Below are 23,813 nucleotides of genomic sequence, written 5' to 3'. Positions count from 1 at the left end.
CGTAATGCATACACGCAGGACAGCCTAATTATATCGTATGCTCATCTCTGTATTACTCAAATTGGGCAAAGAGCTACTAATTTTTTTTTTTCATTATATTTGTATATGGAATAAGCATTCGCACTGTCCATGCATGCCCGTGCACATTAAGTCAGATTTTAGATACAGGAGGTTTCTCACGTAAGTAATTTGCCTCATTCTAAAAGCAGTTATGAAACACTGAAAGCCTGACCTTTTAATTGATTTGTAATTGGAGTAAATATGTCCATTGCAAATGTCTCATCATTCCTCACAGATAGAAAAGCTACTGCGCTCCTGCCTCTCAAGTTCTCAGACATTTTTCAGTTACCAGCAGTACTCACAAGCAGCAGGATTTAACACAAAAACAGGTACGTTGCACTCCTAACCAGAGACCCACTATCTCTGAAGTAGAGTATAAGCTAGCACAAAACTCATCCCAATATCAGCCTGTAAATAAATATCTCCCCATATGTCAACCAAGTAAGAGAATAATTCCCCATATTTAAAATAAATAAAGGCAAGCGCAGTGGTCCTGAGGAGTAAACATGTCCCCTGCTGTTGGCTTTGAGTGTGGTGACTTTGTTTTGTTTTGTATTACTTCCATGTGATTGCAAATACCCATGGGCACTAGAGAAAAACGTAAGTGAAAAACACCAAAACTCAAGAATGAATCACTGAGAAATTAAAACACAAGGGCACGTGCGAAAGCAGCTAATGTATTAGGTGGTGAGATACCACAAGGCTTATGCCCAGGTAGTGGCACGCCTCTCTCAGCTAATGGTAAAAACAAACTGAAAAAAACCTGTAGTGAAAAAAGGTGAAAAAAAGAAGAAGGAATGAAAAATCTGAAGGATGGCTAGCCATGTACACCACTGGCTGAATAAAGAAGGAGGAGACAGTTATTATACAAACATGGCATGAAAAGTGTAGAGCTGACAGACAGAAACCAGCCCAGTAGAGCAGGTGACAGATGACTCGGGTTTTAAAACAGAATGTAAGAGCAAAGGACAGACTTGAAACATTGTGAAGGAAGAGTTGATAACCTGGGCGTGCATTATGGGTAAGCTCATTAGCAGTATAACACACTGGATATTTAAAATACAAATTCTGGCTATTCTAGCTTATTAAACACTGGACTCCCTCAATCTTTTTCCAGTCTGGGCCTGCTGAACAGTGCAATGATGTGCAAATAAAAGAAGCTAAAAGCTTTTCTGCTTTGGAAAGGATGCCAGTAAGTGACAGCTGTCAGCTGTTCTGACAGGAGGCAATTAAAAGGCATATCTAGGAATCTATTCAGAAGTAACACATAAGAGAAGGCTGTTGCTTCAGCTATGACATAGGCTCCTTGGAAAACAGTAAGCGCTGGAAAAGGGGTTAAGCAGAGGAGATTCCAAATAGACATTTCCTCCTCTTACAAAACTGCTAATCACAGTAAGGCACAAACAGCAGGATTTCTAACAAGGCTCGCAATAACAGCGAGCATATCAAGAAACATTTAGACCTCTCCTTGGTCTATTTTTTTAGCCACTCTACTATGGCTGCTCTGGTGCCATTCACAGCCCCAAACAGAACATGGAATTGAACACTGTAGCAAGATCTGGGTTTGCCAGCTTCAAGAACTTGTCAAGCTTTTCAAATTAAACATTTGAAAATTCCTCAGCATTTTCAGTATGACAGAAGGGCTTCACAGCACCGCCAATATTTTAATAACGGACAAAGACAACCAGCAAAGATCCTCCATTTGCCACTTACACAACCATTCCAACAGTTTTCATAGCTAAGAAAAGAGCAGAAAATTCCTGGTACTGACACCCATTTCTACATGTAAAGAGTTGCCACAGTACAATTCTGCAAAAAGAATAATCTTAAAGACAACAGAGGGTAAGGCTATTTGTTTGCCTGGGTGTTTAGCTCCCATTTTCAGAAGGCTGTTTCATCTCAAAGACACTGGAATGCCTCTGCCAGGTGAGATAATATGGACTGAAATGGTATAAAATGGGTCGCATACGCCAAACCAGTGACTGGGATAACATTGAGGTAATGTGACTTCATAGCATAACACTTTCAGATAAGATAAGATTAGAGTATAAAGCTGTGTTTATCCACACTAGATAAACTGCAAAGGCTGTTGGTCAAAATGTAGGAATGAGCCGTCCAGAGCTGCCCTGCCTCCAGCTATGGCCAGGAACGGTGCTCCTCCCTCTCTGCTTTCACTTTGTCAGACCAAAGGTTTATAGTAACATATAAAAGAAAGAAGACAGCTCCAAACACACTGCTATCAGGGTGGAGCATATGCCTGGCAGAGGGTACTTGGACCTCATTCCAACCTGCAAGACAACTGTGCTGCTGGGAAACGTGACTTAAATAGCTGAGCTGCTGAAATGAGTATGCAAAGGGGAACTGCAGAAGGACACCCATGGTCATACCAAGACAGGTTTAGAACTGGTAAATGAATAAAAGCTATCTGTCTGCCTAGGCTCTGCTCATAGTAATTCTTAACTCCTACAGCAATAGAGCAGGTCTGTAAAAGAATGGGAAGTGTTCAGGGGTAATCCCAGAGACACCTGGCTGAGTACAGGTGCAACGCTCTGCAGGACACGCCAGTAGTAGGACAATGACAATGCTGTGCCAAAGCTGTCATGTGGACCGCTAGATTGAAAAGAATTGGTGAACTATTAAACCAGATAGGGAACACCAGAACAAATAGCATCCCTTCATCTAATATCTCGAGTGATTTGGGATTATTTCCTTGTATGTACCATTCTGATGCCTTCCCCTTAAAAAACCGTGAAAAAATATTCCAGGGCATAAATATTCCAGGATTCAGATTAGGAAGCAGATAATAAACTCACAAAAAAGAAGGAAGCATGCAAGGAGAACAATGAAAATAAATTTAGAAGAAAAAAAAAAAAAAAACAAAAAAAACAACAACAACAAGACAAACAACAAAAGCTCTAAGGCATCTAAAGAGAAGGATTTTTTTTAACTGACTACACTAAAATTCCAGGAGCCAGAAGTACCAAATGAGTTACAGGGCCCACTTACTCTTCAAGAAACTGCATTATGAGGACACGAAGGCACTGAAACACCTTTCCATTCCAACAGCAGCAATAGTCCATCACATGACATCTCCCTGCCCTGCCCCAGCTCTAGCTGTGGTGCTTCACAGAGCTTTCCACAACACAGTGAAAGCTCCCAGTGAAACAATTAAAGGGAGAATAACAGTGGGGAAAGGGGTCTTTCCTTTTCCTGACAGTGAGCGAAGAGATCTCTGAAGCATGGAACTAATGACATACAATACAAATATTTGCACACAGGGAACAAACTTCTTCTCAGCCTTCCCTTGAGAACAGCAATAAATCTAACACTTAATGCCCTGTGATTTCTCATACTCCCCTACACCACAAAATCTCTTCTATTCATTCATCAAATGTCTCCATAAAAGCACTTCTTAAGTGCTCTGGACTATCTTGATGGGTAGGCTTGTTGTCAAATTGCCTGATAGGAAATACAACACCTACATCACATTGGAGCATGCTCTTCAAAACGTTTTCTACTTGTGTTAGCTCCACTGTTTTCCTCTGCCTGCCTCTTTAAGAGGAAGAAAACAAACTGTTTAAACATAGGAATACGCACTGAAATTCAAACAAAGAGGAAAGGGTGAACAGTTTGAACTCCCAAAATCACTTCCATTCTTTTTTTCAGATTACTTTTGTACTTGCTGACACCCTCCAACTTTAAGAAAAACAAAAACAAAAAACCGTTAAGAGAACAACATAACACTTATTTTTCTTTCTTATGAGATTCCTTGCAAAAACAGCTCAATTTAAGGCAATACACTAGACAGTTTCTGTGTGTCAGACTGGATCTGAGATTTGCTGCTGCATAGGGGAAACACCGCTTGGACCGTATGACCTTGAAGTGGTAAAGTGTGCGTGCATTGAGGTTGATCTATGAGTGGATGTTAACTAGCAATTTCCCGGGTTTCAGTCACTGCTTTGATGTGAAGCAAACAAGCAATTCTAATGTTAATTTTCTCAAATCTGTGGTATACATTTCTCTCGAGTACGTACTAATGGGTCAGTGTAAATACATGAACAGACAAGGAACTGTGCATCATTAAGCAGGGCTTCACCTCCTTAGTCATCTGAATGGGCTTGAAGGGTGGGACCGGGAGGGGAGAAAGCAGCACCTGTATCTGCGCGGTATCATGGCCTAGGGACAGAGCAGAACGCGCTGCTGGTGATTCTGCGTCTGCTACCAGGTCTCCTTTGGAGCACAGAGCAATGTTTGCAAGTTCTATGGCTGCTGCACAGAGAAGCCTTTCTGCGCTTGTTGGAACCCGATGATCCAGGCCAAGGAGCCAAGAGATCCCATATGCACCAAACAAGCAGCAAACCAGAAGAGAGAACAGCAGAGGGCTGCTCATATGCAACAGGGAACCATAAGGCAGATGCCAAAGAAGTAAATCTTAATTTGTTTGCATTAGGATATACTTTGATTCTGAGTTTTCTACTCTGCATCCAGGAGCATTCCAACTCTTGGTAAAATATTTAAGGGACACAAACTCCCAAGGGACATCAGGGAAACAAAAATACTCTCTTTAAGCAGTGCCTCAAAGGTAGGAGAAGTTACTAGATGTGAACGGAACAACTATGTTGTAACTTCCATACCAAGTGTAAAACACAGATTAAACCTCAGCGCTTGGTGGTTTCCTACACCTGAACTCCAGGTGACTTTACATCAAAATAAAACACTTCATGTTGGAGTGCCAGGCAATAGCATTCTGCAACGAAAATAAGCTCCATGCAAAACTATCATTTACCTCCTCTGCTTCTGGTAATAATTTAAGGAACTCATTCAGCAATTCAGAAGCGTAGGGCTCACTTCTTCCATGATAAATATCTTCAATGATGGATTCAGCAGACCTGGAAAAAACAATGGAGTATTCACATTTCTAACACTCGTAGGGCAAATAGTCACATAAATTGAAAAAAAACAACCCATGCCTGTGCTACTCAAAGGGATTATAATGAGGTTATCAGTAACGGTGTTCACAGTAGTATTATTCTAACACTGCTTTCAGTGATGCCTTTACAAGAGGGTAACAACAGTGAATAAAGATAGCATTGAAACAGCTTACTCAAAAAAAAAAAAAAAAAAAAAAAATCCTCACCTCTCTTTTAACCCTGTCCCAGTTGAAACCAGGAAAAAACCCTTTTTTATTAACTCTTTATAATGAAATAAAGGCAATGAAAAGAAGCTTTCATGCAGTATTACATGATATATGTGGGATTCATTGAACTGCACCTGAAAACTCACTTCAACTGGTTAACAAAAACAAAATCTGGATGTTTGGGGCTAAATGATAATGGCACTCAAAGCTAAACACATTAGCACACAAATTCAAGATGTAGTCACTTATGACAACTCTTATAGAGCTGCTAACTCTGTAAGAACAGAGCACGGTATACTCTACATTTGATGACAACTACAGAGATTAGTTTGCACTTGCACCAAGGAAAAAAACCCAAATCTTACTTTTTGAATTGTTTGAGAAATATCCCAATGTTCATACTTCGTTTTGCATCCAAAATGGAAACCTGAGAGAGAGAAAGAGATTCATCAACCAATCCCTAAGAGAAGAGCATACAGTGCAGGTGTCATTCCTTAAAATGCAACAGATAATTGCACATGGTTATCATCAAATCATAAGCAAAATGACTACAGAGTGATTTCTAAGCAACAAAGGCCAATTACAGAACCAGTTTTTTTTTTTTACCTGGGAAACTGATTGCCCACCCACAGTGCCTTTTTTCAAGCTAAGTGTAAAAACATAACAACACTTATAGAAGGAAGGAATCAAATTCTATTTCATTACAAAGCAAAACCCATTCCTTATTTCATAACGTTGTACCTATGAAACATTGCTTATCAGGCAGTACGTTGTACTGAATTTGAAGGTCGTGCAGTCAGCTGGCATCACACCCCCAAATGCGTGTATTTCAGGAATTATGCAACAAATATAAGGATAGACTTTCTCTACACAGCCCTGATTTAATTCACATCAACAGTCACGTTGAGCAAACAGAAAAATCAATCATTCAACCCCGAATCAAAACCTCAGACAGATGACATTCAAATCTATGTGCATTATCCAAAATGAAACCAGGAGACCACAATAAAATAGTAGCCTCCCTTCACACTGATGATTCACCAGAGAAAAAGACTTTTTCTTACTCTAACAGCATACATGTGAAAACCTGAGACGAAAGGCACTTTTAAAGAATCACCTCCTTAAGGTTAACACAGTCAGAGCTATTTTGTGGCAACAGCTACAAAAATCGTGAGGTTTAGGAGGACAAGAGCACTGTTACATGTTGACAGTACCACCCCACTGCTACAATAAATCAACGCAGTACACAAAGATGTTCAAGACTGTTGGTGGGCTCACGTGATGTTTGAGGTTTTGACAAGCAGAAAGGTGCTTTGACCTCCGTGACAGGGTAACGCTTGCAAATACGTCTGTAAATGAAAAGCTGGCATTGACAAGGAACTGAACCAGCCCACAGTCAGCTGGTTAGTGAAAATGTAGGTATGGCTCATGTGCTATCCCCAAAGTACTACAGCGTAACTCCAGGAGACAGCCTCCTTAGGTGCTGCAAGTAAATGAACCTAATTCAAAAGTTTTCCAAAATGTTGCAATTTCCTCTCTTTTGAAATTGGTAAAGACTGGAGAACAGAAGAAACACCAGAGTATTCCATTAGATAATTCCTACTAGAACAGTTTCAATTAGCTAACTGCCAGCCTGAAACCCTTCAATTTTAGCATTTGCAAAGATAAGAGGACAGATTGTGGTTTACTCTCCTTATCTCGGGAGCTGAGGCCCCCGGATCATTAAGGAAAGCCCCTTACACAGGGCTGGTTCAGCTATCTCTTCCCTCACAGTATTCTAATCTTTTTTCAAATGCAGAGACCTCTCAGTGACCTCTGCAGCCCCAGCCTCTAATTGCTCCGCTCACTGCAAATGCTCTGATTTCCCGGTACTAGTTTAAGCCTGCAAGTTCTGCCACCGTCATTTTAGCTTTGGGCTCGGTTTTTGCTCTTAAAGCAAATTCAGAATTAATCTTCTGTACATACTTGCAGTCACTAACCACCATGCTAACCATTTCCTGGGAAAACTCCTGCTTTCCATGGCACTGCTCAGGTGTACGGGACAACCTCAAATCAAACTAGAGAACTTTTTCATGTCTTCCCTTGAAGATAAAGAACAGATTATAAGATATACAGCTAAATCTGCCTTATCAGCACAACATGTCAGAACTGTCTTTACTGTAAGTACAAGGACCTTTTTGCTCTGGGTGTGTACTCTAGATTTTCATACTTTCTATTTCAAGCACACAATCAATAAGTGTACGGCTCACTTTTCAGTCATTCCTTACTTGCTGTTCACTTTAAGATTATCAAAAGTTTGAAAAAGCTGACATTACTCTGCTGTCTTCCATAAGTTTCCAGATGGGAATGTGAGGACAATGTGAAGGGGGACTCAGCAGGTACACCATAAATACATGCTCCTATCCGTGCACAAAAGCACAGCACTTTCCACCTCATGTTCCACAACACCATGCTACCTATCAGATTCAGAAGCTTCCCCATCGAACTTCCACTTCAATTTGTCCTTGCAGAAAGCTGCCTGCATGTTGTTTCCTCCCAAGTGCTTTTTACCCTTCAAACATGACCTTAGCTTCTGAGAAAGTCTGCTCCTATCTCCTGCTCATACACACCTCCAATGCTGGTGCCAGCACCCAGGCTCTGCAGCTCACTGGACACTTCTGCAAGCCACCAGATCACACTGAAATAGCAGAAAAATATTCCAGTAGAAAACAAGCAAAAATCCCCAACAGCATGGTACCAAGCAGCAGACCAGTTCACAGAGGGCCTGAGGATGACCAAAGGCAGCACGTAGATGAGGAACTGGAGCTGAGGGCTGGCACAGGGCAGTGCAGCTCGCTGGGTGGCCACCAGCCCTCCTGCCCCCCGCTGCCAGGATGGCCGCAGCCTGGGAAAGCAGGTGCTGCACTGCTCCCAACCGTGGGGAAAGTAATTTGCAGTTGGTGTGTAAACATTATTCTACAACCCCTGTTTTTCAGACTCAAATTACGTGAAACCATAGGGGCAAATTAAGCTCTTAGGGAAACATGTTAATTAATCTCCTAAGGGTTTGGGGAAGGCTTGTTTATGGAAAGGAAAGCGTGTGTTGGAGGAGTTGGTCTCAAATCTCAAAGAGGCTTCTGTTATAATGATGATGTTTAGTAGTGAGCCTCCAGAACTGAGATTCCAAAACCTGAACTAGTTACCTCATCTGCCTGTGTAAAGCACCGAGGAGTCAGGAACTAAAAGGACATGAAGTTCTGTAAGGGTAAGAGAAGGCTTCTTCCAGAACTGCCCACAATTGTATGACTTTTCTGCAGGAGGCACAAAACCCATTTCCCTTCTGTCTCCAGGGGAACCCTCAGCACTGGCTGCAGAGTCCATCTTCGCTGCTCCCACTGAAGGGACACTGCTATACAGAGAGCAAGGAGTCAGGGGAGCAAAGGCTCTGCCCATGCACAGGTGCATCATGCTGGACAGATTTTCTTCAGGTTTGAAACTGAGAATTCTTCAAGTTCGGCATGTGAAAATTTGCTTTTGACATACTACGGCAACTAACTAATCGCAGAATGGCTTGGGTTCAAAAGGACCTCAAAGCCCACCCAGCCCCAACCCCTGCCATGGGCAGGACTGCCACCCACCAGCTCAGGTCCCATCCAGACCAGCCTTGAGTGCCTCCAGTAATAGAGCACCACAGCTTCCCTGGGCAGCTGTGTCAGGACCTCGCGTCCTCTGATGAACTTTCTCCTAACATTTAATCTAATCCTCCCCTCTTTTAGTTTAAAGACATCCCCTCTTGATCTCTGAAGAACATTTTTCATTGCTAGACCATAAAGCACTCTCTAAAATCAACTGTATTTTACACAGAATGATGAAAGGTGCTGAGACACAAAACACCTTCCCCACCTTCCCTTGTCAGGCTAGTGACACGACCCAGAGCAGAACCACCACCTCCTACTTTAATGCTCTGCCCACAAGATCACACTGATGCCACATGCACCTCAGCTCCTTTGCAGCTTCCCAGTGAGCCCAGGGCCACCACCGTAGCACTGCCAGATGACAGAAATCACAAGGTCTGCTCCAACCTCCATAGCGGTGCTGAATGATGGCTGCAGTAACACGCAAGCAGTTGCATAGCTGTTCTTCCACACTTGCAGTGACACATGGCTCTTCGGGATTATCTCCTTCCCTTCTTACTAAGCTGCTAGCACTGCAAAGCCCATTAACACTCGAGGCATTGCTCATCGCTGTCAGACATGCTGTTGTGGCATGCTCGACAAGGGAGCTGAGCACTTTGTCACTTCAGCAGCGCAATCAGCACCGAGAGGCAAATCCACTGCCTCACTGCCTGCCATCTGCCAGCAGCAGCCCTGTGATGGGCCAGGCAGGCATCAAGCCACAGGCATGCCTGGGTCCACTGCATCAGCTCTGGATGTGTGCAGAAAAGCATTAACTGGTAACAAGGCAGAGGTCTGGCTCCATGGGGCCCTACCTTGGAAAGCATATATTCTGAAGACCTTTAATTTTTTCCTCTAATTCCCTCCAAGGAACCCCCAGCTTCAAGCTGTACATGAGTTCTGGAGCACAGTGGGGTCTTCTCTGCCTCCACCTACTGTACACCAGAGGCTACGTTCAGTTAATGAAATTTATTAGCATTTCTAATATAGATCTTCAGCACATGTCAGCCCTGGATGGGGGCAGGTGCTTCACAGCAAGCACGTATGGATTGATGTGCATCCACACGCAGTGCAGGAAGTCCACTCACTGCAGTCTGACTCCAAGATGCACACATCTCAAGCACCGCAAGCGGGCTAATGACTACCTCTGGTGATGGCCTCAATTACCTCTTCCTGATGTCAGGGTTGCAGTATACATGCCTGCTTAAATCTCCTATTACCATCTGTGTACAACAGGAACACCATCAGCACACCAAGTTCTCACCTGACCCTCAATGATTATTTTGCCATCTTCCAAATTCTGCAAGATACCATCCGCTTGCAGGCCCTATTTTTTCACTAAAAACAGTCATGCCTATTAACCCTGAGCCCTCTGTTCTCCGTTTATGAGCAAACATGCACAGAGACACACATCTGTGATTAAATCTACATTTCTATCCCCCAGTTACTTTGCAGAAAGATCACTCAAGACAATCCGGCTCAGCCTACACAAAGAGGCTGCCCCTAAGTCAGGATTTGGGTGCTAGAAAAGTCACTTCTCAGCACACTGTGGAGGGTTTGAACAGCAAGCATTGGGAATGCAGCCCTCCCTACCAGACCACAAAGGAGTCCTCTGGTAATACTGCAAAGTCAAGGTTACTTCTGAGTCCTAAAAAAGCACAGTAGATGCAATAAGTAGATGCATTCACTAGCAGGAAGGCTACATTTATGAAAGTTGAAACTTTACAATTATCCCAATTAGATAGCAAATTCCCTTAACCACTGCATTAAATTTAATTTCCTTGTTGTCATTTCGGTACTTCCCCTCTTGACATATACAGTACACATAACATTAACCCTTGCCATTGGATTCTTCTCCCTCCTGCCTCATACTTTTGCATTTGACAGTGCAACAGCCATTGTGGAAGTGCCATCTGTGGCACTGAGGGACATGGTTAGTGGGCATGACAGTGATGGGTTGAGGGTTGGACTAAATGATCTAAGAGGTCTTTTCCAGCCTTAAGGATTCTATGAAGAGCTAAAGAGAAAGACTGCAACACACACATTTCACACCAAAAGCTCAAGAGCTCTCCAAAAAAATTAAATAAAGCGCCTTGGGCTCCTTTCATTTCCATATACTTAAACAGGAGGCCAGAACAGCAGCACTTACACAGTTACAATAAAAAAAAGCAGTTAGCACTCTGAAAAACAGATCTGTGCCACCAAGAACAGAGCTGATCCTCCCTGTTGTCCCCCTTCCCTTCAAACCACAACACATTTGCATTAAGAACGAACTACAACAGAAAGGCCAGACGGAATTCATACCAGATATGGTGTTACATACATCACTGCGCAAAAGAGATTTTTCTTTGGTTCTTACCTCCTCTTTAGTCTCTTTAAATGAAGCTTTTAATGACCGGCTCCTCGGGTCTGGTGGCTTGGTTTCCTCCTGCTGCCCAAAGAGCTCCTCGATCGTCTTGGTGTCGATCTGGTACTGTGGCCTCGCAGCAATCGTCCAGATATTGGTTTTGCCCCGGACTTGTTCCTCAGGGATGGTTTTCCAGAAGAAACTCCTCATCCGTTTCTTCCTGCTGTGACCGTCATGCCCGTTGGTCAGCTGTGGGTGCAGAGGCAGGCTGGGCCCTGGCAGCGGGGGGGGCGGAGGGGGCAGCGGCGGAGCAGGGGGTGCCTCTGCTGGGGGGCATGGCGGCGGGGGTGGTGGGGAGGCGGCCGGCGGGTCCTCACTCATCAATCCTGCCGCCACCGAGAGAGCTCCATTCTCCTTGTCATTGGCCAGAGAGAGACAATTCATAACATGCATGTTAGGCCTCTCCGGGAGGAGAGAGCGCTACTTCCGCGGGGCTGCCTGGAGCATTGGTTACGCTGCTTCACGCGCTACTCTGCTGGTGGAGCATCTTCACAGCCTGCAGCAACAGACAGGCAACTCGGGTCAGTGACTGCATGCTGCCCCCCACACCAAAAACACAGCGCAATTCAGGCATGATAGCCACCAGCTTGACAAAGCTGCCCCTCATTGCTGATTTCAGCACCCAGGTTACCAGAGCAAGTGCAGTAAGCAGGGAGAGAACTGCCCAGCACCGGAGTTTTCCACAGCTGGTAAGGGTTTTGCATCTCTCGATGAGGTTCCCTCTCAAAGCAGCAGAACAGGAATTACAACCGTTCTGAGCAGTTTTCTCACACTGCCACCTACCAAAGATACTGCCGATGGCAGTGAACCCTCAAGTAAGAATCCAACTTTAGTAAATGGTACAATCCTGACAAGCTGCACCTGTCAGCTTCACTTTCCTTACACCTTTCAGAGAAAAATGACCGTATTTCATACGCAGACTAACAAAGAATGTTTTACAAAAACATTCTCAGAAACATTTGGGTATTTACTAAAAAATGAAACAAACCAAAACAAGAAGCTATCTCACAATGGAAACCGAGATAGACCTGAACAAGGAAAGTTGCTGAGCACAAAGCAGTCACAGAAAACTTGCCAGAAAGAGCTGAAGTCATGCCCTGGCACCAGCACAGAGGTCTGGCAGTGGTTTGGCTATGTGTCTACTCAGCGGTGCTCATGAGGAGCTAATGGCAGTCCCGATCAATTTGACATCCAATAATGGTGACGAAAACCTTTGCTATTTCTGCCAGTGATCCATCATTAGGGTGCTCATGAGCAAACAGAGCCAGGTACGGAAACAGCCCTCGGGGCAAATTCTCTCTTGATCTGCAAAAGCCTCAGCTACACACAGCTTCTCTGAGGCCAGTGGAAATTGACACAAAACGATCCGCTTCACTTTTTCTCCCCCAAAAATGCAATAGACTCCACTTTCTCGCCTCGGATTTTCATCTTTTTCCACCTCAAATGGAAACTGCGTGACGTTTAAACCATAGGAAAGATGGAAAGCATTTTAATGGCAGGGTAAAAAGGGGAAGAGCCACAAAGAAAGCAGAGCAGGATAGAGGGTTTCAAATTCAAATTAGCATTAATATCCAGCTGCTATTACAGAGCTCTGTGCTCATTCCTCTCCTCCCAGCTTCATCATCACAGAGGCACAGAGGCATGAAAACGCAGGTGCAAGGTGCTGGAGAGAAATTAACCACTCGGAGCAATTAACCGTTGCATTAATTTAAAGAAATACTCAACTTGGAAAACCTTTTCTTCGTTTACCTTGGGACGCAACACGTATCCACCATCTTCCACTGACACAAAGCTGCATTCAACAGTTATTAATTCCTAACTCCAGTTCCCACGTGTTAAAGAGGAGAAAAAAAAAAAAAAAAAAAAGAGACAGGGAGGCAGAGCTGCCATGCCCCCGGGCAACGTGCGGGAGCCTGACTTGGAAATTTCCAACAAATCTTGAGGAGAGAGGACTCAAACCCCGAGAAAATCAGGCCAGAGGGGTGAATCACCAGTCCCAGCACCCATGCAGAGGCAGCCCCGTGGAAAGGGACCGATCTCAGCCCGAGCGCTGCGGAGTTAACGAGAGACACTCCTAGAGCAAGGAGCGGAGTACACCAGGCAGGAAAACATCCCGACCTAGATGAGAAAGCTGATAGAGCAGAAAAGCTGTTTTCAAGCCACCGAGCCCTGCTCCACTCTAGGTGAGGCAGCTGCCAGCCCGGAGCAGGGAACGGGACGCGGCAGAGGTAAGGCAGCTCCGGAGGCACGGCACGGAGAGCGGCATCCGCCGTGCCTTCAGGCAGAGACGCGGATGGCAGGACCGCGGTCTGCAGGTGCCGGCCACGGTGGGCACGGAGCTCTGCAAAGCTGCCTCCCGAGGGTCCCCTTCGCGCCCTTCAGATTGAAGGGAAGAAAGGCACTCGAGACCAAACGTTTGAGAGGTCTCAATTACGCTTCTCTACCCGGTGCTTGTTATCCAAAGTAGCCCGAGGAGCCAGAGCACGTCCCGACTGTGCCCGTATTTGGCATAAAAGCAGCATTTCGTTTCATTGTTTCAGGCAACCTCATCTAACTTGGAAAACGCACTGTGGGAACAACTTTCTCCCCGGATCAGAAGACTGAAGCAATTCGTTTCTTAAGAAGGCGGCGGCCGAGCCGCGCGTAGGCAGGCAGCGGCGCGCAGGTGGGGCCGAGGGGCGCCGGCACCGCGGAGCGCCGCGGGACTGCCTGCCGCACTGCCGGCACCGCGCAGCCTGAGCGCGGCATGCGGCTCTGCGGGGCCGGGAAAGGGGCCCCCCTCCCCGGCGCTTCGTCAGGGGGCGCGGCTCCAGCTCCTCTGTATTGGTAATAAAAAGGATTAATTCCCGCTCCCAGCCGCTTCACTCACCCTATTCCTAGGAGGGGACCCAGACCGCGCGAGGAACTCCGCTGCCCGGGGACGCCCTTACCCGGTGCCGAGGTGCCGGAGCACGGAGCGGCGACGTGGAGAGCCGCTCGGACGGAAGGACGTAGGACGGCTGCGGCACTCCGAGGCGCCCCGCGCCCGTCGCTCCCTCGCGCCCTGCCCCAACGGCCGGGCCCGGCGCCGCCTTCGCCCCCGCGGCCAAGCAGCGCCGCCCGCCGGCACCCGGCACCCCGCCCCGCTCGGCGGCCGCCCCCGCGCCGCAGCCTCGGAACCCCGGCAACGGGGCAGCGCCGAGCCCTCCGCCCCGCCGCGCGGCCCAGGCCAGCTCACCTCCGCCGGGCGGCACCACGCAACCGGCCCCACCGCCGTCTCCTCGCATCGCGCCGCCGGAGCGCAGCCGAGGGCAACGGGCGGGGTTACGCGCACGCGCGGCGCGGGCGGGGCCGCGGCAGGTGACAGCGCGACCGGGGCGCCGCATCCCGCCGGGCTGAGGGGAAGCGAGGACCGCTGGGGAGCCGCTGCCATCCGCGCACGGGCAGGAAGCGCAGGGCTGCGGGGCGTGCAGCGGAGCCGGGAGCCGCGTGAGGACAAAAGCACATCCAGTGCAGCTGTACCGTCCTTCTTGAGCGCTGCTGCCGCCCATGGCGGCAGGAGGCGGCACGTGAGAGCTGCCTTCACCCCTGCAGGCCCCTCGCAGCTTCCCGACACGAAGCCCAGCCCCCCTGTAGCAGGGTGAGCTGCTACTCCGCTCGGAACCAGCACTGACCTTCCTCGGGAGCTCAAGGCTTCGGCAGCAGGGCATTAGGAGCTTGGCCAGATATGAAATTAAATCCTTAACTTTCCTTCATCCTGTCGGATATTTTCCTTCAGCTTTTGAAACACAACGTTAGCAAATTAAGTTGAAAATCCTCCCCAAGGAAAACGTGAACACAGAGCCTGCAGAAGTTCTGCCCACATGGCTAAATTTCAGAGGCACAAGCAGCCGAGAACAGGTCTTCACAGTAGGAAGCATTGGGCAACTTTAATAACAGGTAAAGCAAAGAGCCCCACCTATAATAAGCACCAAACACACCTCCCTAAAACAGATAGCATTGAGATGGGCTGGCACTCTCCAAACAGAAGTCCCAGTGTCAATATTTTAAAATTACCTGTTAAATAGAATACTCAAGGCAGTTCTCAAGGTACATTACTGCATTGCTTTTTCATTAGAGGAGAAAAAGTCTTGTGTAAGTCCTGTGCTTTTTCCAGAGCATGAAGAGTTTCTAATGCTGTAGGCTGAAGATGAATTTTGTGATTAAACTGTAAGAACAGCTTGTGATCAAGCTGTAAGAACACTGAACAAATGAGGTAGTTACCTTCACTACAAGCCCTCAATCCTACTGAGCCTGGACAAAAGCAGGAGAGAAAGCTAATTGCCACACTTCAGATGCATTGAAACCATATTCTATTTGGTTTCAAAATTAATGACCATGATAAGTTAACCTCTTGCAACAAAGCCCTGCAATTAATTACCCCTATCACATAAAACCAGCATGATGCATACATATAGGTAAGAAAGGCAAATCAAGACTGAACAGGCAACGCTTGTTTTTAGTCCTATTTAATTCTCAAGTACTTGAATTTACAACCTTCAATATTCTTTAAAAGGCAGTAAGGTGTGTAATTATTATTTTAATTAGCACAGTAGGACATACCATTTGTCGAGTACCATTAACTGGGAGCACACTGCTGACAGCAGAACTGTTCCTGACTGAGCCAATGCATTTACACTGCCATGAACAGTAAGAAGCCCCAACAGAATGTTTGTTTCAGGTTTATTCTGTTCTCTGTCAGATTCCTGCACTTCAGAGATGTTATCACAGCCACAATGGCAGCTGTGATCTACACCTACAAAGACAAGCAACAAGATGAACAGAGAAAAGTAAAACAGGCAAGTCACCTCTGTGCATATCACAGAAAAAAAAGAAATCCATTTCACAAAACTTTCCTCCCAGTAGCAGGATAAATTTAGGGTAAGGGTGATCACAAAACATGAAAAGGTTAACAACTAATGAAGAAAACAGTGACTAGTACAACCTCCTTATTAAGTACGCAGCATGAAAAAAGATAACCAGACAAAAATCTGAAGGTAATTGCAGATATGGAATGCTGAATAATGATACTTTATCATTGTTCTAACACCACAATAAAGAGCTTGGGCAGAGAAGCAGAGAAGACATACTGAACATGCCTCCAGTTCAGTTCAAAACAGAAAAGGTGAGGGGGATGTTTTGCCTTGTTTTTATATTACTTTGATCATTTTTTGAAGCAGAGACAGAACAGAGATAAAATTGTTGGGAGAATCTGTTAAAAAGATCGGAATCAAGCTGTTACTTTAATGATAGTGTTACTGAGCTCTGCTTGCATAGACTTCTCTTTAAACACAGCTATAGATACATTTTGCAGTCAGAGGTCTTTGTAAGGGCTTGACAAAGCATGAAGTATGCTAAAGAGCATCTTGCACATTAGAGTAGAAAATCAGTTTGTACAAGCCATACAAAATAAAAATATATTTGAACTTTCTTCACCTCCATTCACATACTATAAAAGGAAGTTGCTAGTACCTTATCCACCAGCTGAACACAAGATTCTCCTCTCTGAGGCAATCAATTAAAAATTGCTTTAGTGAGCAAAATGGAAATCATTGTTATCTCTGCTATTAAACACTACACCGATTTTGAGTAATTTCTCTTTTCAAACCTTTTCTTCCAGGTGAAGACACTCCAGCAGTTCCAAGCCACCATTACTCTTTCAAAAAACCCAAAGCACATGATCCCTGTATATCTCCTATGTATGTCTTTCCCACAGTGTTCTAAGGGCTGATATTTCAATTGTAATCACTATGTTTGCACTCATCACCGATGCTACTATCTGCACTTTCCATCTGAGCTGCACAATCATGCAGTTAACTTCTTGCTTGTACCATCACACCATATACACGCCAAGATTCAGAGAAAACTGGACACCAGCACTTCATTTAAGCTGTAAAATATGATGAAGTTATCTCTGTAAGTTTAAAAATCAAGAATACTGAAGGATTTGTTTCCTTGAGTTTGCATTCAACTTCAACTTGCATGCTATTAAACCATTCTGTAATACAAGAACAATATTGCTGTTATAACCTACTACTGATGTACATCCCTACCCAATAATTTCTGGTAACTCAAATATAGAGCTCTCGCTGCAGAAGCTGGGTTGCGCTCTTAACCATCACAAGTCAAAGAAGTTTGGCTGCAAACATCTTTAATATGAATACAAAATTCACATAGGATATACGTTCTGGGGAATGTAAACTAACTATTACAAGAGATTCTGACAGAATCAAAACATAAAGAAGACTGTCAGGCCAAGAATTTAATGAGGAATGATTAAAAAGTTTGATTTACCGTTACATTACAATTCTGTTAAGCACTGAAAACTTTAAGAATGTCAGCTGAAAGGCATTTGAACATACAGTACATAAATCATACAATCCACACAGTTGTAAATAACATATCTGAAGTATTTCAGTTTTACTTCATAGAACACAAAGCAACGTAACATGTGCAAATGAGGACTCCAATAAACTGAATTTAAAATGGATATGATAAAACTGACAGAATTTTACATTTGAGGAAGGACTACACTACAGACGGAGAAATTAAAAAGAAGTATCCTCCACACTGCTCTCATTACTGAAGTATGCTTTTCAATTAAACAGAAAAATCATACTGGCCCAATCTCCTCACTCAAAATTCTAACTGCCCATGAAGGTCAACTAAAACTTTAACTTGTTCTAAGTACAAACAAACAGCATTTATAGTCTCCTTTCCCAGGCTGGGAAACGACAAACTGCTTACATGAAAGGGTTTTTGCATCATGTACACTGGTTGAAAATATCTTATAAAAAGGCACATACCTGTGATTTAAGGCTAGTATGGTTGTTTTTTCTTTTCCCATAAAGTAAGATTTTAAATGAGATTAGTACATTGTATGGTTGGCTTCACTCAGCAAACCACTTGGTGCAAAGCAAAGATGTGTGCTTAGAAGCCTCAGACTGCCAGTGATTCTTGCTTTAGTGTTTTTTTTTTTGTTTTTAAGTCTACAATGGAAAGGTACATCTTTTAAAAAGGCATCTGCTACAATTGTACTAGTCAGAGCCAACCGCTACTGCTGCCTTATACGCATGTACTGCATACAAGCCTCATATTATTAATTTGCAAAATATTCTTTTAACTCTCTCCTTTTTAAAAGTCATATGAAAATTATTAAAGATGTTTTCTCTATTTGTCTATAAAATACCAGATGTTGGTACAAATCATGTAAATCTCCATTTGGAAATATTCTGACTAGCCACCAAAATGACCAGAAATCACAAACATAATTTGTCAGTGCAAATCCATATAGTTTTTTTTTTTCCCCTCCCTCCCTCTCCCCCCATCCCAGCTACAGAAGTAATCACCAGCCTTCACGTACAAAACGAGTGCTCTGTATTTGAAATGATAGAAATTATGTTTAGTTACCTTAAAGTTACCCATTTTCCCAACAAATTCAGTTTTACATTGTCATAAAAGGGAAAAAAAAAAAAATTAAAGCTCTCTGTGCAAGAATCACTATAACAGTCCTCCAACCCCAACCCTTAATTCTTATCAAAGATTTTAGGTTAACATTGGGTCCTCTTCTCTCATTACTGTTCTTCAAGCCAGGATGGAGCATCTGCTCCAGGAGTTTTCAATTTGATGTGAAACTGTTTAAGTGTCTGTTCAAGCTGCTTTTGATTCCCAGCGAAGTATGCTGCAATAGCATTGTGGAACAGGACAAGCTGATTGTGCAAGACCTTCACCTGCAGACAAGGGCAGACATTCGTTAAGATGAACATTCGGACACTGTCTGTCGTATGTCCATTACAACAAAACAGGCTTATTTGAGATGCTCAGACTTCATACAAGATTCAGTGCGAGTTTCAAAATAGATATACAAAATGCAAATACAAAATTCTGTAACATTAAAAGTGATCCAGTATTTTCATAAAGCACACTTAACAGTCAATAGCAACTCAACATACATGCGTTGCTCTGAGTAATGTCTCCTATTTATTTCCATGGAAACTACAACAGATACTAAGAGCACAATAACATTGTTTAATAGAGGAAATTCTCAGCTACAAAAAATTTTTTCAACATGGTCACCACCACTAGCAATGCATTTTCAACAGCAATGAACAAGAGTCTGCATGCTGCACTCATAAAAATCAGCATGACTGTCCGGAACACAGCTTGACTTCCATGTTGCTGTCACCACTGCTAAAATGCACCACCCACCGCCTCACTGTGCTCACATCCACTGTCTGATTTCCATGAATGTTCAGCAACTGTCAATGAATTTCAGTGAGTGTCATTTTTTCCACACGCAGGAATTCAATGCCACATCTTTGTACCATATGCATTTCTGTGTCAGATACCATTTTGTCAGACTGCCCCTTTGCTGCCATCTGTCTCACAGCAACAGCATGTAATGGGATAGTGGCAGGAAGGCTCACCTTCAATTGCCATACCACCAACATCAGCCTCTGACATCCTGAGCTAACAGAATAAAATAGGAGGCACTGCTTTCAGAGCAGCCTCCACACATGGACTGAAAGCAATTCACTAAACAGATAATGCTATCACCTACCAAATAATTGATTATGAATACTTGCTTCTTTGAAAGTAGATGCCACGCTACTGCTCAATATACTTACCTGCAAGCCAAGCACAACACTTGATAAATGCATTTAAATATACAGTTCATTTATTTGCCCCTCATACAAAGAAGTGTACTTTCTAGCTCTCGTATACTTAAATCAAAAGCAACTGATGCTCTTTCCCAACAATATTTCTTCTTGCCCACCTCTGGTAATGCAGGATTTGCAGCACTTGGTCACTGCTTTGATTGTAACACATGTAAAGTAGTTGTGAAACACAAAGCTCCTCACAGCAAGAACAGTGCAGGCAGAAGAGCATAAGAGTAGCTGGAGGACATCTCTGTTTCTCTTCTTATCTAGTCTACAACATCAAGCTAGCTGATCAAGTCTAAGACAAACAATTGTGAACATTTTCAGTATAGCACCTCAAAGACATGAATAATGACTAGTACCATGAAAAGGCATCTTCCCAGCTTTTCCCTGTAGCCAAAACTCGTTCTTTTTTTCCTACCATGTATTCTCAGCCCAGCACAGCCCCACTCTTGCAATCAAAGAACCCCACTACTTCAGCTGGTGACCCTGGGCCCATTTCCAGCCTACAGGAAACTTCATCCAGTTTGCCAACATGGAAGAGAACAAAGAAATGGAGGGGCTGACTGAGCCCAAAGGGATGATGACATCAGCACAATCCAAAAGGGACAGTCTACTCCTATCATGATGGGATGCAAAACTGTCCCTGGGTCTGGTTTAGTCTATGCCTACCAGTTGACCATGCTTTTACAGGTTATTGAACTAACATGCTCTTATGAGATTCATGCGATTTAGTACAGAGGTGCTTTATTGCCTTCATTTAAGAAAAATGTTGAAGTAAAAAATGCTATGCATGCTTTTCACAGAACATCAAGGTTGGAAAAACCTACAAGATCATCCAGTTCAACCATCCACCTACACCAAGTTCTCACTAGATCATGTCCCTCAACACAGAGTCTAAAGTTTCCTTGAACACCTCCAGGGTTGGTGACTGCACCACCTCCCAGCACCTGACCACTCTTTCAGGAAAAACAGCATCTCCTAATGTTCAGCGTGAATCTCCCCTTGCACAAGTTCAGGCCATTCCCTCTAGTCCTATCACTAGTTACATGAGCTGGGGATCAGCCACTTCTCTCACTACAACCTCCCTTCAGGTAATGACAGAGACCAATAAGGTCTCACCTGAGCCTGTCCTCCAGACTGAACAATCCCAGCTCCCTTAGCCGCTCCTCATAAGGCCTGTGTTCCAGACCCCTCACTCAAGATGTTACTGCTCCTTCCTTGCTTCTTCAGAAGCTGATTACTAAATGAATCTTTAAAAAAAAAAAAAAAAAAATAGTTGTGGCATCTCCACTAAATTTCTAAAAACAAGCAAAAAAAAAAAACCCCAACAAATACCAACAAACCAAACAGAAGCAAATCCTGCCACACTACGAAGAAGTATATATCCAATTCCTCTCCTTTACGCTCTACAATGAAGCAGCAGTCAGCTGAGACAAGAGAGGAAGCTCTAATATATCAGATCACCTCATGTCCTCTGAAACAAAATCTGAAATCATAGCTGAGAACTAGAATACAAGAATCCAAGTTCAAGTCTGGCCAGATTTCCACAAAAAAATTTCAGTCTTCTCTATTTCCATAATCACCCACCAATTCCTACTTGCACACTGTTTTTCTCCTTAGCCCTGCACTGGCAAAATATTCAGGCAGTTGTGCAGTCAGTTAGATTAGGGAGCAGATCTAGATTAAAACTAACCAGACAACAATGTATTTGCTTTAAGCTCTATCTATGCACAGCTGCAAAAACACTTTTCCAAGCACAGAGGAAGCACAGCCAGGGAAGAGGCATAGACAGGAGGAACAGACCACTTTCTTCCAAGTCTACAAGTCACTGCTAGACTGCAGCACTAAAGGACAAGTGTTAAGCACTAAGTTGAAGCATTCATTCCAGGGAACAATTCCAGTTGCTAGAATACAGGTTCCAATGTGTGCTTTACGTGTCTGTCCAAAAGCCATAGTGACTTTTCAGTCGAAATTCATCTAAGTTATTGTTCCCTCTTAATAAACTATATGCATATTTATTGCTAATTAAAAGCTGAGTAAGCACTCCATAATACACCTGGCAAACTTAAGACTCAAAGTAAAACTGAACTTTGTGGATAAACAAAAATAGATGTAGTCTAAGAAGAAGATGCAACTTTTACATTTCGTATGCAAGATAATGTAGGTTGTAATTGAGTTTTCACCCCTGGATATTCTAAACATTTAAAGTTGTAAAAATACTGTCTTCTTTCCTCCATACAAGCTTCCCTCTCAACACATTTTCTGTAGCACCAAAGGTAAAAAAAAAAAATAAAAAAAATAGGCTGCTAAGCTTGAGACTCTACTGTCCTAAAGCCTGTATCAGCATATAGAAGACTCCAAAGGCTTTAAAATCCGCAACAGAAAACTTACACTGCTATCATACCATTTTTACTGAACAAATATCAACTTACCTCTTGATTCAGAGCCTTTACAAAATGTATTAATAATAATGACTAGAGATTTGCACATTCTAGTGTATTGTAACATAAGTCTGGTAGGGCCATGCCTTGTTTTATGTAGCTACTCAAACAACTATATTTGAGTTGAATTAATAAACCTGCAATGTGGTGGGTTTTCCAAAACAGCCTACAAATGAAGTATTTCGTGAAAGCCCAAATAAAATAGTATTCTGTGTGCCAGATCTTCCTTTATTTTGACCTCTCATTCTATTAAGTGGGCAGTAATTAAATTTGGGCCTATGGATGATCACACAAAATAATCGGGAAGTCCATGTTACTAGGGATGTTGGATCAGAATAACTACTAATTCCCTCCCTGGGACCACTGTAAGAGCTCAGCAATATTAAAATTGCTCTCCCCTTTGGGAGTTCTGCATCCTATATAGTCTTCAGTGTAAGCCATCTCCTAAAAAGTGAGTGCACCACACCGCCAGCTGAAGCAGCTGTATTACAAATACATATGCAACTATACCTATCAGGCTCTTCTTCCTCCTCCTTCCAGTCAGGCACATGCTGTATTTATAGGTATTTAAATTATGAGGCATTATAGCAATTGCCATCACATACCTTTGGAAGAAGTAGAACATCTCTGATTGTAAGAATTAGACGTTCGTTTCTGTTAGACTTAATACTTACTGATTATACAAGTTAATGGTTAGGTCGTGCTTGGACTCAAAGATCTTGGAGGTTTTTTTCAACTTGAGTGATTCTATGATACTATTTAATAATCCTTACAACATAAAAAGTAATCACCTTAAGAGCAGTAACATATACTTCATATATGCCTAAAAATTAGAAGTAGTGTCTATAGTGGGTATTATGGTTATCAGTTGGGCATTTCTATTCACTACTACTAGCTGAAGGATCAGTATGAGGTCTAACAGGAGCTTCACTACATTGATATTGACAAAAGATGACTGGCATTGGACAAAGGAATTAAGATGTCAGATTGGGAAGGAACACATATCACTTTGGTAACCACCGCCTCCCACTGAATCCCAGGAAACATTTTGGGCAACAGAAGAACAAAAACCCAGAAATGGATGCAAGCTAGAAAAAAAAAAAACACCTCACAGATTCAGAATTAAGGTTAAAACTATACAACTTATATTATATAAAATACTACAAAGTAATTAGAAAACAGCAAAAGGAAATTTACTTCAGTAAAGCTCTTAGTAAAGAAATATATAAGCCAATATTTGAAAGTCTTATGTCTTATTTGGGAACAAGGTTACATGTTCCCGTTAGAAAATATTTTGACATCTCCAATATCAAAACAAAGAAGAGTTAACCAGTGATAAAAAGGTTCAAGCATGTGACAGTCCCTTCTGTACTTTTTTTTTTTTGGGGGGGGGGGGGGAGGTGAGTGAGGGGGGGAAGGGAGGGAGGGGAAGCA

The 23,813-nt window shown here is 43.5% G+C and overlaps 2 protein-coding genes across 8 annotated transcripts in view; both read right to left on the bottom strand.

Moving 5' to 3' along the window:
• FHDC1 (FH2 domain containing 1) overlaps positions 1-14,558 on the bottom strand; it is a 32,970-nt gene extending 18,412 nt beyond the window's left edge. The window contains exons 1-4 of one of the 3 annotated variants that reach the window (XM_048942865.1): positions 14,475-14,558; positions 11,210-11,753; positions 5,563-5,624; positions 4,847-4,949 (exon numbers count right to left, since the gene is read on the bottom strand). In XM_048942865.1, coding sequence (XP_048798822.1) covers positions 4,847-4,949; positions 5,563-5,624; positions 11,210-11,650 — 606 coding nt within the window. In that variant the 5' untranslated portion in view covers positions 11,651-11,753; positions 14,475-14,558. Of the gene's footprint in view, positions 1-4,846; positions 4,950-5,562; positions 5,625-11,209; positions 11,754-13,006; positions 13,087-14,126; positions 14,233-14,474 lie in introns of those variants that run through there. The other 2 variants (XM_048942866.1, XM_048942867.1) reach the window with 2 other exon arrangements.
• Positions 14,559-15,728: 1,170 nt separating this feature from the next.
• Positions 15,729-23,813, bottom strand: part of ARFIP1 (ADP ribosylation factor interacting protein 1) — a 41,043-nt gene continuing 32,958 nt past the window's right edge. For all 5 annotated transcript variants that reach the window (XM_048941604.1, XM_048941606.1, XM_048941608.1 and 2 more), the window contains one exon: positions 15,729-19,005. In XM_048941604.1, the coding sequence (XP_048797561.1) occupies positions 18,850-19,005 (156 nt within the window). In that variant the 3' untranslated portion in view covers positions 15,729-18,849. The remainder of the gene's footprint in view (positions 19,006-23,813) is intronic.

This window comes from Lagopus muta, chromosome 4 (genome assembly GCF_023343835.1).
Source record: "Lagopus muta isolate bLagMut1 chromosome 4, bLagMut1 primary, whole genome shotgun sequence".
Classification (NCBI taxonomy): domain Eukaryota; kingdom Metazoa; phylum Chordata; class Aves; order Galliformes; family Phasianidae; genus Lagopus; species Lagopus muta.
This window is presented reverse-complemented; position numbering and strand designations above follow the sequence as displayed.